The sequence below is a fragment of the Haliotis asinina genome, chromosome 10 (genome assembly GCF_037392515.1).
Source record: "Haliotis asinina isolate JCU_RB_2024 chromosome 10, JCU_Hal_asi_v2, whole genome shotgun sequence".
In the NCBI taxonomy this organism is placed as follows: Eukaryota; Metazoa; Mollusca; class Gastropoda; order Lepetellida; family Haliotidae; genus Haliotis; species Haliotis asinina.
This window is the reverse complement of record NC_090289.1, coordinates 15,070,773-15,089,003: the sequence shown is the minus strand read 5'-3', so window position 1 is coordinate 15,089,003 and position 18,231 is coordinate 15,070,773. Positions and strand designations below refer to the sequence as shown.

The window sequence follows — 18,231 nt, the reverse complement described above, 5'->3', positions numbered from 1 at the left end:
AAGAACCAACGCTAATGCTGATTAGGGTAGACGCGCAAGAGGTTGTTTGAGTTCCCTTAACAAAACGAGTGTCATCCGTACAGTGCACTTTTTATATTGTATTTCTTATAGTTTCGGTAGTAGCAATGGGACTTCCTCCACAATTTCGGCACACCTCACCGTTTTCAAACTTATGTTGCACACTAATTACTCACACTATTCACTTCTCATTATTTGCAATGTCAACCGCGAAAAAGTTGTTATATGCTATTGGCCACAATGGCTTTCCAGTAAGAAGAATCGAGTTAACACGCCTACACACTGATTAATCAATGTCTATATGTCAGCTATGTCGTTGCTCAGAACTCTTTCACAAACACTGTCTGCACTGTCACTTTATCAAATAGATGTATTATTTGATTTTATTAGTCAGTCAAAGTCATTTCCTTCGGCGTTGAGTAAGCTAGTAGTTAAGCTTTCGCCCATCACGCCCATGACACGGGTTCGATTCCACATATAGATGCAATGTGTGAAGCCCATGTCTGGTGTCCCCACCGTGATATTACTAAAGCGGGGTTAAACTAAAACAAAAGCTTGATAATGGAGTCTAGGTTCAAATCCAAGGATCCCACAGATCACTTCAGCACAACACCCGTGTTCATGGATTTCAGGAGGAGTTGTGCAGGACTGTCATAAATTCTGGCTTTCCCCTTCAATCAGTTGACAAAACACGATTTAAGTGTAATTCTGTGCAAAGTGGCTCAGGCTTACACTGTGCCATTCAGCTAACCTCTCTAACGGTCGACAGCAACTTAAAGTATTACCCACACGTTACAGCTGTTGCAGAAATCGACGGTAAATCTGAAAGAAAGTGACACATTTGTTAATATACATTTACCAATTCACGCATGCATGTTAAGTACCACATAGAGCTAAAATAATGAAAGACTAGTTCTGTCACAGAAACGCTTCGGTAAATTGTCAGTTTCGAAGACCATGAATCGTGACTAGTTCTGAAGGAAAACATGTCGCATTGATCTAGCACACTCGCTATTGCACGCAGTACAAACACGTTAGGGTTCCTGAATATTGCCTTTCTTCCACGGAAGATATCGCTTGTGCATGCATGAGCATTACCAAAACACCATCCACATCCACGAAAACACTACATGCTTTATTGCTGTACAAGCTTTCAAAACCAAAACCCGTTTCATAGAATGGTAGCTGCAGCATAGTTTAGGTCTGATTAAATGAAAAAACTTAAATTTGGTAACAATTCCCTTTGCAATCTGTCAGGAATACACAAAAAAGTAAATATCAACAATGCCGAAAGTACTATCACAAAGAGTGATTCTCAAATAATTATTCTTGTGATCATAAGAAACACCAATGACGACCTTATCAATGCCATTGCACGGATCACATCTGTCAGTCTCCTTTTACTGGTAAGCATGGGTAGAATTCACAGCATTAGCATGTTCCGCCATTTTTCAAAATGTGCCTGCTTTAGCTCCTGCAAGTAATGAGTAGTATGATTGCTAGCTCGAATTCGGCGTTGCAAGCATTTCGATACATCTTATGTCGGGGCTCCTGCTGGCCACAGTCAGGTTTGGATAGTGCGTTTTTGACGAATAGGCGATGGCGGCTAGAGAACGGCGAAAGCCTAGCGTTCTGAACAATTAATGCCAGACAATTGGCGCGAGGTGATGGCTATCACAATGTGCCAGGACAGTATAACGATTACAGCTGAGTGTCCCAAGCATTGCAATAAGGTCCAGCTTTCAGTCCTGTGATCAGTGAACTACCACTGACGGGTTCAGCTGCAAGGTGTGGAAGACTTTTATCATACAAATAAGTAGCCAAGTTTCTGTTATCTTTCAGCCTGCACTACACCACACGTTTGTGTCTTTTCCTAACTGCCAGAAAATGACGTAGGACGACTTTCCATCAGACCAACATCCAACAGCTCTTTAATCAAAGTACTGGTTGAGAGTCCAACTGCCATTCTACTTTGCTGACGCAAGGTTCAGATTAGTGCAAATGATGCCACAAAACATCATGCATGCCAGTAACTTGTCATCGTGTATTGTCTGAAAGTCTACATCTTGCCAGGTCAAGAAAAGCCAGCCTTTAGTACTACCTGACTTTATATGTCCATTCTAGTATACAATGACATGATCGCCAGATTGACCAGAATCTTACAATTTCAGGTGGAGTTATATTAATGATCATGAGTATATCTGTCTAAAACCGAATCTGTTATTTTCACACTTACGGGGAGATTAGATGACTTCAAAAATTATCCCTGATTTTGTTTTATAAATAGTCGAGGTACACCAGTGATATCACGCCACAGCGTATTTTTCAGGAATTTGGTAAACGCTTTAAAAATGTTTCAAATCCACGTCACATAACAGCTCAAACTCATATGAAGGTACGGTTCCAAATTCAAGCTAGAAAAATTAGGCAAACTTAATAATTCTAGTTTACAAATCACTCCAAAGAAATTATCAACTTTGATTGTCAGTTGCAAAGAACACTCACTTTCATTCGAATTTACTTGTAACGCCAGCGAACCTAGGGGATCACAGCCACCACAATACCCGCCACATCTCAGCTCGATCACGTTCCCTTCTCGGCTACGGGAAATGGACTCGATTATTGCCAGATAACCATGCTGTCTCCAAGTTTGCTGAAAACATGACAAGAACATGCCATTTGTCTTTTGATTTAGCCGGTTATCCGTTTTATGGCATCGACGTTTTTTTAAACATGAAGGATCCCCAGCACGTTTTCAGCAGGTTTGGTGGCGTGTATTTATGTTTGAGTAACAGTGAGTGAGTTAATATTTAACGTCACATCGGCAATATTGAAGCCATATCGTGATGAGAACATTTAACACTGAAATGGAATATATGTATATCCTAATGCCCTGTCAAGGAAGGACAATAAAACAACTAGAATATCACAAATGGAATAAAAACTAGCGTGAAAACTAACCTCACTCTTCGGACAATACAACATAAAATCAGGCTATAGATTGCCAACAACTGAAGGTAGATCACCATACTAGGGGCCATGGGGACTTACAGTACCTTTGCTTCCAGCATGGACCTTAGTTGGATTTACACCATCCCCTCAGGAGATATTCTTTGTGATTCAGTCTGGCAAGCTGATGTTGCATGGTGTTTATCAACAGTAGAGTGAGTGAGTTAATATTTAACGTCACATCGGCCATATCGCAGCCATATCGTGACGAGAACATTCAACAATGAAAAAGATCACATGTACATTATAAGAACCTGTCACCGAAAGACAGTAAAACAACTAGTATATTACAAATGGGATTAAAACTTGCGCGGAAAGGTAAAACTAATATCACTATTCGGACAATACATTATAAAAACAGGCTATAGATTGCCAACAACTGAATGTAGATCACCATACTAGGGACCGTGGGGACTTACAGTACATTTGCTTCCAGCATGGACTCTAGCTGGATTTACACCATCGCTTCAGAATGTCAGCAATTTAGTCACATCTAGCCACAAATCAAAAATACACATATACTACGATTAAAAACAGTGGAAGGTCTAAACGTACATGAAATGTTTTGGGACTTACATACCCTCTCAGGAGGACAATAATTTTACGGTTCTTCAACCCCCTTTGAGGGTACAGCCACTAACAATTCAAGTTACTAATCTAAACTACCATTAATTAAAATGCAACTATCTACAGAACATAATCAAAATTCAGTTATGAAATCAATTTCTTTTACAAATCCAAGAATTAAATGAGAACGTATGGTATCCTTAATTGTTTTTACATTGAAATATTTATCCCTTATGACGGAGAATTCAACACAGCCAAGCAGGATATGCTTGCCCGTGACTCTCATCACAAAGGATGCGAGACGGAGGATCCTCACCTTTTAACAAGTATTCATGAGTATATCTCGTATGGCCAATACGACATCGTCGCATGATTACCTCTTCAAATCTGGACTGACAACCCAAGTAGGGATAACCAATATCGGGTTTTATTTCATGTAATTTATTGATGCCTACCTGGGTGTCCCACTTCTTCTGCATCAGATCACGGATATAAGATCTAATGTTACCTTTGTAATCAATGTATGGAATAAGAAGTGGTGTCACAGATTTGTTGAGTGTTGCCTTGGCAGCAAGATCGGCCATTGCGTTACCGGAAATGCCTACGTGGGTTGGTAACCAACAGAAGACGATGTCGTATTGGCCAGTAGCACGATTATTATACCATTCAATAATTTCAATTAAAAGTGGATGTTTACAAGAAATATTTTAATAGCCTGAAGGCAAGAAAGACACTCGGAATAGATTATATACTGTTTATGTTTAGGGTGTCTTTCAATATATTTAAGAGCCGTTAGTATGCCGTTAGCATCAGCTGTAAAAATAGAACTGGTGTCTGGTAATCTAGAAGATATTGTTCTGGATCCAATGACAAAGGCACAGGTCACTGCGCCACCGTCCTTGGATCCATCTGTAAATAAGGATTTATAATTGCTATATTTATGTTTTAGTTGATTATATTCTTGTTTGTATTGTAATTCATTAGTTTCTGATTTTTTAAATGTGGCCAATGTTAGGTCCACTTGAAGCCTGACCAACTGCTAAGGAGAAGAAAGAAGATGGGAGGGAGCTATGCTTTCCAGCTCAATGCCGGCCGAAGAAAGAAATGGTTTAATTCTATGTCCTAGAGGCGGGACAAGAGAAGAGTTTTTGTTGTATAAATCCTCATAAAGGGATTGAAAACACAGTTATATACAGGGCTAGATTTATTCCAATATAATTTAATAATCTACTGTAAAGCTAACTTAATACGGCGCTGCTCAAGAGATGGTTCATCAGCCTCAACATAGTGACTGTCAATAGGTGAAGTTCTAAAAGACCCAAGACAAAGTCTTAGACCTTGATGATGGACAGAATCAAGAAGTTTAAGGCTGCTTTTGCAGACTCCATCATAGACAATGGAGCCATAATCAAGTTTAGAACGCACGAGTGATCGATATAGATGGGTTGGTTTCAGCGAATAAAGTGCTTTCAGGCATTTAGTTTTAAGTGATTTAATATGCGGTAAAACCGTTAAGTGTCAATCAAAGATTAGACATAAGAATTTGGCTTCCTTCACAACTTGGCGTGCCATCTAGAGAGTTCAGGGTCTTTATGTGGTGTGTATTTACGACAAAAATTTATGAAGTAGGTTTTTGATTTAGAGAATTTAAAGCCGTTTTCAAGACACCATATATTAGTCTTGTGTAAACAAAACTGCAGTTGCCGTTCAATGGTATGCATATTTTTACCACGACAAGAAATATTAAAATCATAAACAAATAACGATCCATCAATAGAATCGTTTAAAACTTTTGATAAACTGTTTATCTTTATACTAAAAAGTGTGACAGACAAAATACTGCCTTGTGGAACACCCTGATTCTGATTGTAATGATCAGACACGGTAGGACCCACGTACTCGGACTTGTAATTGTCTGTCATTTAAAAAGTTGGCTATAAATTGACGCAAACGACCTCGCAAGCCGAAGTCATGTAAGTCCCTTAAAATACCATATTTCCATGTTGTGTCATATGCTTTTTCGAGATCAAAAAAGATAGACACAGCATGTTTTTTATTAATTAATGCGTTTTTAACAAATGATTCCATTCGCAGTAAGTGATCGACTGTGCTTCTGTTTTTACGGAAACCACATTGTATATCTGTTATGAGGTTATTAGTTTCCAAGTACCAAACAAGTCGATTATTTATCATGCGTTCCATGGTCTTGCAAACACAGCTAGTTAATGAAATCGGACGATAATTGCATGGATCCGTATGATCACGTCCAGGTTCAGGTACTGGTACTACTATGGCATCACGCGAGGGAGAAGGAAATTTCCCGGAAGTCCAAATATCATCTTATCAAAAATTGATAAGAGCGTGTCTAAACGGGATTCTGGTAAGTGTTTAAGGAGTTGATAATATATGTTATCAGCTCCTGTAGCAGTGTCATGAGCTTGATCAAGGGCAGTACGTAGTTCATAAATAGAAAACATATCATTATAATCTTCCCCATTATCAGTATTGAAATTAATAGTTTTCTTTCCTTGTTGTTTTGGATATTGCTGAAATTTAGGTATATAATTAGAAGAGGAAGAATGTTTAGCGAGGGTTTCGCCCATTTTATTAGCAATATCTGATTTATCAGTAAGTAATTGATCTCCATGTTTAAGATGATAGACAGTAGATTTAGTACCTTTACCTTTAATTTTGTGGACCACGTTCCATACTTTGGACATGGGTGTCCGAGAATTTATTTTGGATACATAATTTTGCCAAGATTGGCGTTTGTTCTGTTTAAAAGTACGCCGCGCTTTTGCATTTAAAATTTTATATTTATTTATATTATGCACCATAGGATGGCGACGGAAATAATGTTCTGCTTTTTTCCTTGCCTTCAAAGCATGTTTGAATTCATCGCTGAACCATCGTTTTCGAATATGTGGAACTGCATACACTCATCACCTATGGAATTCAGTTCATCAGAAAAACATTTAATAGCATCACGAACGTCATATAGTTTTGCAGCACACAGTGTTTCATATAAAGCCCAGTGTGACTGAGATGATGATTTGTGATCAGAAGACTTTGATATACTAGCAAGTGATTCCTCAGTCTGAGATGATATAGCAGGGTATAAAAGCTGTGGAGAGTCGCAATTTACCCAAATCAAGGTAGTTTGGCAGCCTGTGGATGATGTTGTTAGTTGTTATTTTAGAGCTAGACCCCGATGATGTTTTTGCTACTGTAGCATAGCTTTCTGGAAGGTCAGATCTCTTTACCAGTTTTTTTGCCTGAGAAAAAGATATATTTTGAGTAAATGATATTTTTTTATCTCCATTTGCTCTTTCCAAATAGGACACTGTGTAGAAAATGAAGAATGGTCGCCTGAGCAGTTGGTGCATTTTTAAAGATCACTAGTACAATCTTCTGTTGTGTGTGTTTTCTCACCACAGTGAGCATACACAACTGACAATGTGCAAGTAGTTACACCGTGTCCATATTTCTGGCATTTAAAACATCTGAGCGGGTTGGGAATGTAGGTGTCAACTTGAATGTTACAGTAGCCTGCCTTCACTGATTTGGGTGCATTTGAAAAAGTAAACAGATACGTATTTGTTTTGATGGTTTCGTTGTTTTTCCAAGTTGAAAAGCGCTTGACATAGAACACACCTTGATCGTTCATTTCTGATGCTATATCAAGGTCCGACATATCATCAAATAATCGATCACGATCTCTAACTATACCTTTACTCGTGCTCAAGCTTTTGTGTGCAGAGACCGTGACCGGAATGCCCACGAAAGATTTCATATGCATTAGGTTAGTTGATTGTTGTTTTGTTCGCGCACCCAACTAACAGCGCACCCGAACGTAAGCGTCTAATGTTTTTCACATCCCAAGCAATACCTTGAATACCCTTGGATACAGCAAAGGGGTTCAGCTTTAACGGTGTCTTGTCAGGAGTCTCTGTCACGACGAAACGCGGCCAAAACTCAATCGATGCAGATGGTCTGTGGTCAGTATCAACAGGGTCAATATCAGTGGACGTTTTGTTTGTTTGGCTGGGATTTCATAAGGCATGGTTAGTGTAATACGGTTCATCATCCGAGCTCCCCACCCACCATGGAGTATCACAAGGACAATGCTAAAGCAAGCGGGCCTCCGGCTTGCAGCACCAAGGATACCCAGATGATATACTCCAGTAGAAGAGTTATAAATAATTAATATACAGACTGACCCGTGAGCCACCGTCTTCTTGGCATAAAACTCTAGGCAAAGTTCAGAACGTCAAGAATGCATTTCAAAATCAGAAAATCACAATGAACAAACAGACCACGACCGAAATTAAAAGTCCAAATAAAATTTGTGCAATGACATGAGCCCTTGAGCCACCGCCTTCTGGCATACGACTCTAGGCAAAAACAGACAAATTGAATTTCTGAGATAAAAAAAAACCGTTAAGTCTTTAAACATGTAATATCCAAATTTCTTGCAATACTACATAAATGTAGCAGAGGGCTTGGCATGACCAGCCGATAGGTTGAACCGGGCCCATTCAACCACCCATGTAGGTGTATTCAGGGCCAAAGTGGTGTATTGAGCAACAGGAAGACGGTTGCAGGCCCCTATTGCCCTCAACCCCCAGGATCCCTTCCTCCACCAAATATGGCCACGGATCCACATAGTGGAGTTGGCTAGCCCTTAGCGTTACCCAGCACCCACCACGAGGAGGTGGCTCGCCACGGGTGCCATATTTTGAGTAATAAATATTGTATCAGGAACAAATATTCTATTTCGCAAAACTATGTAGCATGTTTACCATCCCTAAACCAAAACCTATTATAACCTCATGTAATAAAACTCTACAGTCGAAAAACCCGTTCTCATTTCCCGTTACCTGTAAACTGCATGGTTTACTAGAATGTGGGTACGCGTATTTAGAAGCTTATGGGTACGTAAGTCCCAAAGCCTTCAAAGTCAATTTCAACTTTCCAGTTTTAGTCGTATCATGTGTGTTTTAATGCATGGTTAGATGTGTCTAAATTATTAACAATCCCTTATTGAAGGGATGGTGTAAATCCAGCTTGGGTCCACGCAGGAAACAAATGTACTGTAAGTCCCGAAGGTCCCTGGTGTGGTGTCCTACCTTCGGTTGTTAGCAATCTATAGCCCGTGTTTTACATTGTTTTGTCAGCTTTAATTAAATTACCTTAGTTTTCCATGCTAGTTTTATATCCATATCTGTGATACCCTCGTATTTTTACTGTCTATCGTCAACAGTGTATTTCTTCACAGTGTTTTCATTATTGTGTACATTGTTTCCGTCACGATATGGCTGAGATATTATTGCCGATGTTAGAGGCAACAGATAAAGCCGACGCGATGTTTGTAAACACTGTGCCTACTTGAAGTTTGTCCCTTTATCACCGTATTACCCCAGTGGATACCGTCTCTATCCATTTGCTGTCCCTTTCAGAGAAACCTTGTGTATTATGTCAAACTTAAACTTAAGACTCTCTGCGCCTATTTGTATCACTGTCAAGTGAATAGGGTGATCAATAAATGTTTGGGTTTTTTACATCAAGATTAAGACGACGTTCAGCACTCAGTAGCACTATAGAAGCATGTGACCTGAAACATGTCTAGTGATTCGGTGTTAGTTCGTTACGGTTACATAGCTTCATCGGTATCTTGTTCCGTGGTCTACAGGGATGGGTGATCCCTGTGTGATTTTGTGCGTGATTACCAATTTTTAAATGTACACCGAGTGATGTCACAGGTTCAAAAAATGCAAAGACGTTAGTTATATCCTGACACTTAAACGTATCGACTACACGCGTTCGAATATATTGAAACCAAGGTTCAGTAACTCGCATTACTTACAAACCCAATCAGGAGTTTTTACACTGCGTGACAAAGTGACTAATGTCTAAAGGTCGGACATGATAGTTCTTTCAATCCGTCCTTGAACATAGCAATATCTATGTCTTGCCAACAATAATGTCTTTAATGGAAGTAACACACGTTTGTAATGGACCAACGAACTTCTAAATAGGCTACTGTAAATGTATCCTTTGCTTCCATATACCCAGGGTATTCAAACGTCTAGCAAACGTTGAAACAAATACATCTCATCTAGCCTATGTGGCATGTCTATCCTATTTTATATATTAAATTAAGGAAACGTGTGTTTACTAACGTTTGCTGATTCATGTTTTTACATGTTAGTCTAGTTAGTCTACACCGGGGATTTTGATTACCCTGTGATTTCCAAACAGAAACACAGTGAACCTTTTCTCAGTTCATTTTTGGATTTTACATGTGCTAAATACGCTATACGTTTGGAGATGCGTGCAACATGCTTTCACTGCTCAGTCCCTCTTCACCAACAGTACCAGCAGTTAACGCTGACGCCGTAGACTCCCGCCAACATCAGTTTCACATGCTGGCAGAGATTTCTGTTTTTTTGGCATATACGAAATTGAAGAAATGGTACTGTACAACAAATCACGAGACTAATAAGCTATCTGTGCAACGTGTATCGAGGATGCTTACCTCTGGCACGACAGCCAATCCAGTTCCCCTCAGGTCAATTGTGAATCGTCCTTTAGTTCCACATACTGCCACGCTGCCCCGATGAGTAGTGTAGCAGTCAGCGGCCCTGCCGTATGGCGTTGCCTTGTTTGTCCAGTTGGAGAATGTGTAGTCGTTAATCGCTACAGTCATGTGCTTTGGAAGGATGAAGAAATATGTCTGACTCAAACGTTTTCGACTGTCATAAATTATATTGTCGTAATATTGTTTCATGAATTCCAGGCGTACCGTATCGTCTTGGTTACAGCGTAAGGCCATTTTTATAAGATGTGTCATCCCAACAGAAAGTTCTGCATACTTTTTAAAGCCTACTTGGTCTCTATCTTCGGTGAGACAGTTAGAGTCGATAGTAGGGGTGTGACGATACAGAACATTCACGATACGATATGTATCACGATATCTTGGAGCGATACCATACGATTCAATACACATCACGATATGCTATCTTCTGTTTTCTTTAGAAACGTATAATTTTTTTTCAAATAACAATGTAAATATTGATATAACCGTCAATTTCTAGTGACAATTAACAATTTTGATGATGTCAACGATACGTATCACGATATAAAAAAGTATCGATATATTTATCGTTCGATAAAGTATCACGATTATCGATACTACGATAAATCGTCACAGCTCTAGTCAGTAGGTTTGCTCTAATGTCTACTCCATCAACTATTGCTTTTCTGAAGTAAATGCTAATTACGAATAAACACACGTTAATACAGACTGTACAAAAATCCACAGTCCTATTGGGAAAACATTGAAGGCCACTTATAATTATTGAGTAACTTCTGTCATTATGAGTATTGAGGAATTAAATATGATCGTTTAGCTGACATCACATACACTCCATAAAGGGTGAACCTAATTTCTCACCTTGACATCAAATCCTATCTTTTGGAACCACTGACGATTCTCCGTGCCTGCCTGAGGGTATTCATTACCACACCCCGGTGAGCGAAATCCTGGGTAGAAGCCATAGTTTTCATATATAAGTGTAACATACTCCCGGGGATTCTCTGTATTCATGTCGTGACAGTATATCCGAGTCTGGTTGAAGGGATGCCTCCCCACATTGAGCCAGTACTCGCCATCTGGACTCTCGGGTTGACACTGTTGCACATCAGAGCACGATGTAGCCACTGTTGAAAAATGAATTTCAAAATGGATTCTATCCTTCTCGCACACATATCTACCATGTGTATGGCTTTATCACAGTCACAACATCTTGAAACAAAACCCAACCAGTTTAATTTGGGAGTTTTCCCATATGAAACTGACATACTATAACATTACTGAAATATACGTCAAGGCAGAGGTAAACCTTTTAAGTTCCCACTCAACAAATTGTTATTGAAACGTGACTGTACATAAAACATCATTTGAAAGGAATATGTCACATTGAGAGAGTGGGTTGTAGGTGGATATGAGATCGGGATAAAACAAACTGAGATCATTTGGAACATATGCGACTCGGGTATTTTATACGGGTAAATCTACAATGTATTTATGTTTTCGTCACCATGTTGCGATAATCATAGGTGAACTCCCATGGAATACACCATTCACACAGGACAACAGCTACTGCAAGGAAATGGCTGATTAACTCTCTGCCCTCGGCTGGTAAAGCAGACAACAATACCGTAAACGTAAACAGTTAAGACCACGGGAGTAACCTGTACCACACAAACCCTTCACGGGGTACGTGACAACAATACTGTAAATGTAAACAGTTAAGACCACGGGGGTAACCTGTACCACACAAACCGTTCACGGGGTACGTGACAACAATACTGTAAATGTAAACAGTTAAGACCACGGGAGTAACCTGTACCACACAAACCCTTCACGGGGTACGTGACAACAATACTGTAAATGTAAACAGTTAAGACCACGGGGGTAACCTGTACCACACAAACCGTTCACGGGGTACGTGACAACAATACTGTAAATGTAAACAGTTAAGACCACGGGAGTAACCTGTACCACACAAACCCTTCACGGGGTACGTGACAACAATACTGTAAATGTAAACAGTTAAGACCACGGGGGTAACCTGTACCACACAAACCCTTCACGGGGTACGTGACAACAATACTGTAAATGTAAACAGTTAAGACCACGGGGGTAACCTGTACCACACAAACCCTTCACGGGGTACGTGACAACAATACTGTAAATGTAAACAGTTAAGACCACGGGGGTAACCTGTACCACACAAACCCTTCACGGGGTACGTGACAACAATACTGTAAATGTAAACAGTTAAGACCACGGGAGTAACCTGTACCACACAAACCCTTCACGGGGTACGTGACAACAATACTGTAAATGTAAACAGTTAAGACCACGGGGGTAACCTGTACCACACAAATCGTTCAGATGGGACGTGACAACAGCAACTGTAACAACTGCATTCTACTTTGCTAGACACAGAAGAAGTACTAGTAATCAATACAGCCTTGAAAAGTGGGCAAATAGACAATAACTAAACCATAAACACACAAGCCATGGTGGAAAATTCAGCCATGGTAGGGTGCTGAGTGTGCACACTTAATTTTCACCCGAGTTTTAATGGTCATTTAACAAATGGCAAGGGGACAAGGGGGTGGGATGGGGAGTTGGGAGTGCGCCCCTCAGTGGATCCGCTTATAATGTCAGTATTCTATAGCCACACAGCTTCAGTCTTAGTCGAGTGAGTGAGTGAGTTGAGTTTTACGCCGCACTCAGCAATATTACAGCTATATGGCGGCGGTCTGTAAATAATAGAGTCTGGACCAGACAATCCAGTGATCAACAACATGAGCATAGATCTGCGCAATTGGGAACCGATGACATGTGTGAACCAAGTCAGCGAGCCTGACCACCCGATCCCGTTAGAGTCGAGTGAGTGCGTAAGAGAGTGAGCGAGTTCATATGGGCATTACATGTCAACTATATCGTCACAAGAACGTGCGTGACATTGAAGTGGAATGCATGTATGTTATAAATACCTGTCGAGAAAGGGCGGTAAAAACTATAATGTCACAATTAGAATACTGGTGTGGAAAGTCAAAACTACCAGCACTATTTGAACAATACGATATAAAAACAAGCGATAGATCATGAACAACAGAAGGTAGATCACCACATTAGGGGACCATGGGGACTTACAGTACTTTACTACCTGCATGGACGCTAGCTCGATGGTAACTCTCAGTCGAAATGCCGGTGCCTTGAGTCGGTTTCTTAGTATGAAAGTTATTGACGATGAGTGAGAACCTGCCCAAGATTTGTGCTCCAGTCTCATGACTTGGTGTCTCATGACTTGCGCCGGTCTGGCTCGAGTGAGTTTTGCTGTACATTAAGACTGGGTTCCTACATCACAGTCAACGCCCTTTAACGTTTTATTTCTCATTGGTCAATAACCCAATCCCCGTGCTATCTTCTCACCCCAAATACATTATTTGTAAGACTGTAAGGTGAATTCCAGGAATCATGGAAATAGTCTCCCTAGATTTGACCATTTATATCTCCCTGATTCCAAAGGACTGTTGTCCCTACTGCTACTGACCATTTTTTGTCAACTGGTGCGAGACATACAACTAGTCTCTGAAATAAAGATATTTCACAAATAAAACAATTCATGATTTGAACGATAAAGTATAACTTACTCACTCACTTCTACCTGTATCATGACTCTATGGACATCTCATTAATGCATGAAATGAAATGCGCAAGAAGACAGACAAAAAATATTGGCATCATGGAAAAGAATAAGCAAGGTAATGATGACATGAAGGGTGCAGATTTCAAGTCCATTCACAAATTAATCACATTTCCACGACAACGTCGCTACAGAGCTTATGGATAAAGTCAGAAGTGCTATCATCATTGAGGTGAGTTGCTTTGAGCCTAATGATCTATATTTGTCTGTTTCTATCCGCTTCACGGAAATCATGAGTGAAACAACAATGACGGAAGCATGGCTTGTATTTTCTAACTGCCTTGTATAGATACGAAGATTTGTATTGTTACCACTTAAGTAGCTTTCAATCAGTGTATTGATTTGGACGAATGCTGTGTATATTTGTTTTCATCCTCATCAAAGTTCCAATTCATTTTTGCCTAAGATGGAAAACTTAGAAATCATCCCCGGTCCTCACTACTTTGATAATGAAACAGTTCTAGAAAATACACAGTCGTTTAAGTCATCGGGAGTAATCACACCTAGTGTTTGTGTGGCGTGACAGGACAGGGCAAAATCAGGAGGTCCTGGTCCAGTGAGGGGTGGACTGGGTGGTGAGGGGTCCAGGCGGGAGGTTGCGGAGTTAATGTCAAACAGAGATCGCTTGTGAATTCAGTAGACTGATACAGACCCTGGTAAACAGTGGTAATCTAGACTTGCCACATATTCTAGACTTGGAAGATGGGCGTTCTTGGATATATTTGTTTCAGGGTCAGTATAACAGACTAAACCCAACGATACCTCCAGCAGTAGCGTGAACTGTCCTGCAAATATTAACGAAAATGGGGAAAATCTATGAAACAGTAACCAAGGATGGAGTTAAGCTGTCAATGTAGCACACTTCTCAGCATCAACATAACAACACGTGATGCAGTACAACCTGTCAAAGGTGATGTTTAGCCAAGAAGGAAACTTGATGCAATTGGTGATATGAATATTTCCCCTGCAATTACCAAAATAAAACACTTAACTGAATTCAGATTTTGTTTGCATGAATAGTGTTCATTTTTATATGGTGCTGTAAAGCACTATAAAAAGAAAAACTTCAAAATGGCAAGAAGAATGTTGAAGATTAGACTTGAAGCCCATTCATCCTTTTACTCACCCAAAGGCTTACAGGAATAATCACTATCGTTGTTTGGTTGACAGTACTGGGACTCAGAGCACGAATGGTTTACACACACTCCGGCAAGTCGCTGGCGGGAGATACATGCGAAAATATAATATATAATATTTTTCCACAATCCATCAAAGTCACATAAAATTACATGGCATGCGGGGTGGGGTATTTTGAAAAATGCCGTTGGCATAATTGCGATTTCGCCAATGTCTAGATTCAGTTTTACCAGTTTTTAAACCTGTTTTCCTTTCCTCCATTAGTGTAACACGAGCGTTGTGTCAGACTGATGTTCTTATTTCCAGTGTCTTCACAAGTATGACTGCCACAGCAGACGAACTAATCAAATAATGACGATTAAACTGTGATTTGAACAAAGAAATAACATGTCCACAGTAAAGACAGCCTCACATGACACTGTGCATCCAGAAACATGAGGCAGTCAACTGGGGCACGTCCGTTCGAGTTTCAAAAGTAATGAAGTTTATTCTCAAATATGTAAGGTGATCGGGATATTTAATCGCAAAGGTAGGTCGACCTTGTATAGCAGATATCGTCAGCAGACCACCTACTCCCCTGAGGCCAACGTCGCCGCCATTTCGTCTTTATTCCCATGGCCCGACACGCAACTTAACTGATGCACCCAAAACACTCTGTCTAGATTCCTGTGAGACCTATGTCGTCAGCCCACAATATTCATAATGTTCAACCTACAGCAAAGTGCCTGGAGGTGACAGCTGACAGTATCTCACTTGTCTCCCCAGAGCCAAATCCTTCAGCCCACAACTGTCTGTCTACATCCCCAATGCCCATACAGCTCACAGCATTCCACTTACGTCACCAACGCCCACAACATACATCTACATCCACCTGCATCCTTTAGGATCATATTCCATGGAGGACACAACATTCCACCTACATCCTTTAGGATCATATTCCATGGAGGACACATCATTCCACCTACATCCTTTAGGATCATATTCCATGGAGGACACAACATTCCACCTACATCCTTTAGGATCATATTCCATGCAGGACACAACATTCCACCTACATCCTTTAGGATCATATTCCATGCAGGACACAACATTCCACCTACATCCTTTAGGATCATATTCCAAGCAGCCTACAGCATTCCATTGTCATTCACGAGTCATAAAAACATATGATGAGACAAATTTACAACCTCTATCCAAGCGAAGATACGCACCAAAACTAACAATTTTTAAGGAATGAGTAACAATTTAATATTTCAGTAATCTTGTCCCTTCTAAGCTGTCAGACACTACAAACTACAATTTCTGAGACAGTTCGAAACTTTGAACAATCAATTGTAAAAGTGCAAATTATGACAGGCCATCTCCAAGATACAGTCAAATTGTGGAATTCTTTGCCACCCCATCAGTGAGTATCGACTTCCTCGGGTAGTTTTAAGAAACAAATCAATATGTCAAATAATTACATGCTTTTCCTCGTGAAAAAATACTGTTTGTTTGGAAACAGCTAGCATCATGAAACCTACATGAAACCTGAAATCGGTAATCGGTTTGATTCAAACACATGTAATGTGTATGGACTCCTTGAGCGTTGACAACAGCGCTGCATCGTCTGCACATGGAATGGATGAGACGATTGATGAAGGTCACAGGAACATACACCCAGACTTGGTGATACGACTGAGAGAGTTGTCGGCTTTGGTGGCACATTAATGAGCCTCCTCTGAATCTCGTCCCTCAAGTGTTCTATCGGGTGTAAGTCTGGACTGAGGGCAGTTTGCATGCCGTGACAGGCCTGTGACACCTGAGGTTTCTACGCCTCAAACGCCTCCGCACTGTGTCGGCGCTGATTGGTAGTTTTGCTTCAACGTGATAACGGACAATCTACCAATTTTGCCTGAATGTTGTCACAGGCAGTCGTCCACTGCGAGGATGGTCGGTTGTGCTTCCAGTGGCTTGGACTTGTTTTTTCAGTATTCTGTTCGACCAGAAACAGAAAAATGAGGTGCCACACGTCTTTCAGTCAGGACAGCAATCAGTCTTCCGTAAGCTTGGTCCCTCTGTTTCCTAGATAGTTGCTACTATCGAACAATTTCGGTGCATGTTCAATGACTCTTCTTAAAGGTATGAGACTTCGGGATACACGTAAACTGTCATTTTTAAGAAATAAGCACAAAATCCTCATCCCATCATTACTTTAGTAACTGCCTTTTGACGACATGTGTTTGTATCAAATACAGAATCTGAAACCAGATATTCTTGAACATTGACTACGAACCAGGTTTTTTAAACAGCTAAAAAACAATTTAAATTAAGTTGAAACCTATCTGGCGAAATCTTTGGTAGGGTGACGTTTCTTTTGCGGTTCAGTATCTGTGTTCCAGGCAGAGTCACCGATAGCAGGGTAAGACAGCATTCAGTGCGCAGTTGGCACACGATCTCATGATTGCTGTTTCTTGGAGACAACATGGGGTGCAGGGCGCCTCAAAGAGAAACTAATCAAACACAGAGATATATAAAGATTACCTTTGGCCAGGAGTTGACATCGGAGAAAACATAATGTTCTGCGTGAATTACTTCCTTTACTTCTGTTCCAAGAGTGACGTCATTGAGTTCACAAACACCAGTTCTCATGTTGAAGTTGAACGAGCCACACAGGGAAGCTCCAAGGCAAAAACGTGCACATGACATGACTCCATCGGTCATTGTTGAAAATACTACCTTATCAGGAAGTCGCTGGTTTTTCCTTAGTTGTGGCAGATCATCAAAGATTGAGCACATTTTCTCCGCGTGAGCTGGATAAACACAAGTTATACAAACAACCACAATCCGTATGATTTGTACGCATCCCATTTTGTCAGTTTTCAGTTGTTTTCGCAATACAGTAATTGCACAAAAAATGTTGGTGTGCTTTGGTACGTTCACAAGGTATCACTGAGCAGTCTGCGTCGTTGGAAAAGTATGTACTGTATAAGACACGTACTGTCTGCTTTACCTATGTCATGCATACAACCCAGTGCGGAAATCAATTATCAGTGTAGCAAAAGCATATGAAAGCGTGCAGGTGTATTGAACCATTAAAACGGTATATTTTTATGCCTGTCATACATAAACAGTGGTTTTTAATGGATGTGATCAATTGTTGTTCAGCTACGTTTTGAATATTGACATTGTTTGATAACGGTTTACCATTCCAAACTAATGCCTTCAGTTTTAT

At 40.3% G+C, this 18,231-nt stretch overlaps 1 protein-coding gene across 1 annotated transcript; it reads right to left on the bottom strand.

The window, feature by feature from the left end:
• Positions 1–779: 779 nt before the first annotated feature.
• LOC137297937 (A disintegrin and metalloproteinase with thrombospondin motifs 9-like) lies at positions 780–17,867 on the bottom strand. Its single transcript, XM_067829928.1, has 6 exons — positions 17,541–17,867; positions 15,007–15,097; positions 11,051–11,316; positions 10,133–10,306; positions 2,524–2,671; positions 780–840 (listed from the first exon to the last, which is right to left on the bottom strand). The coding sequence occupies exons 1-6, from the start codon at positions 17,865–17,867 to the stop codon at positions 800–802; spliced, it is 1,047 nt and encodes a 348-aa protein (XP_067686029.1). The 3' UTR covers positions 780–799.
• Between the last annotated feature and the right edge of the window lie 364 nt (positions 17,868–18,231).

Excerpts from the sequence above, each read along its gene's own strand:
- LOC137297937 (XM_067829928.1), bottom strand. The coding sequence starts at position 17,867 with ATGGGATGCGTACAAATCATACGGATTGTGGTTGTTTGTATAACTTGT. Across the intron at positions 11,317-15,006 it reads TTATTCCTGTAAGCCTTTGG|TGGCTACATCGTGCTCTGAT; the intron begins GTGAGTAAAAGG and ends ATTTTTCAACAG. Across the intron at positions 10,307-11,050 it reads AGATAGGATTTGATGTCAAG|CACATGACTGTAGCGATTAA; the intron begins GTGAGAAATTAG and ends ATCCTTCCAAAG.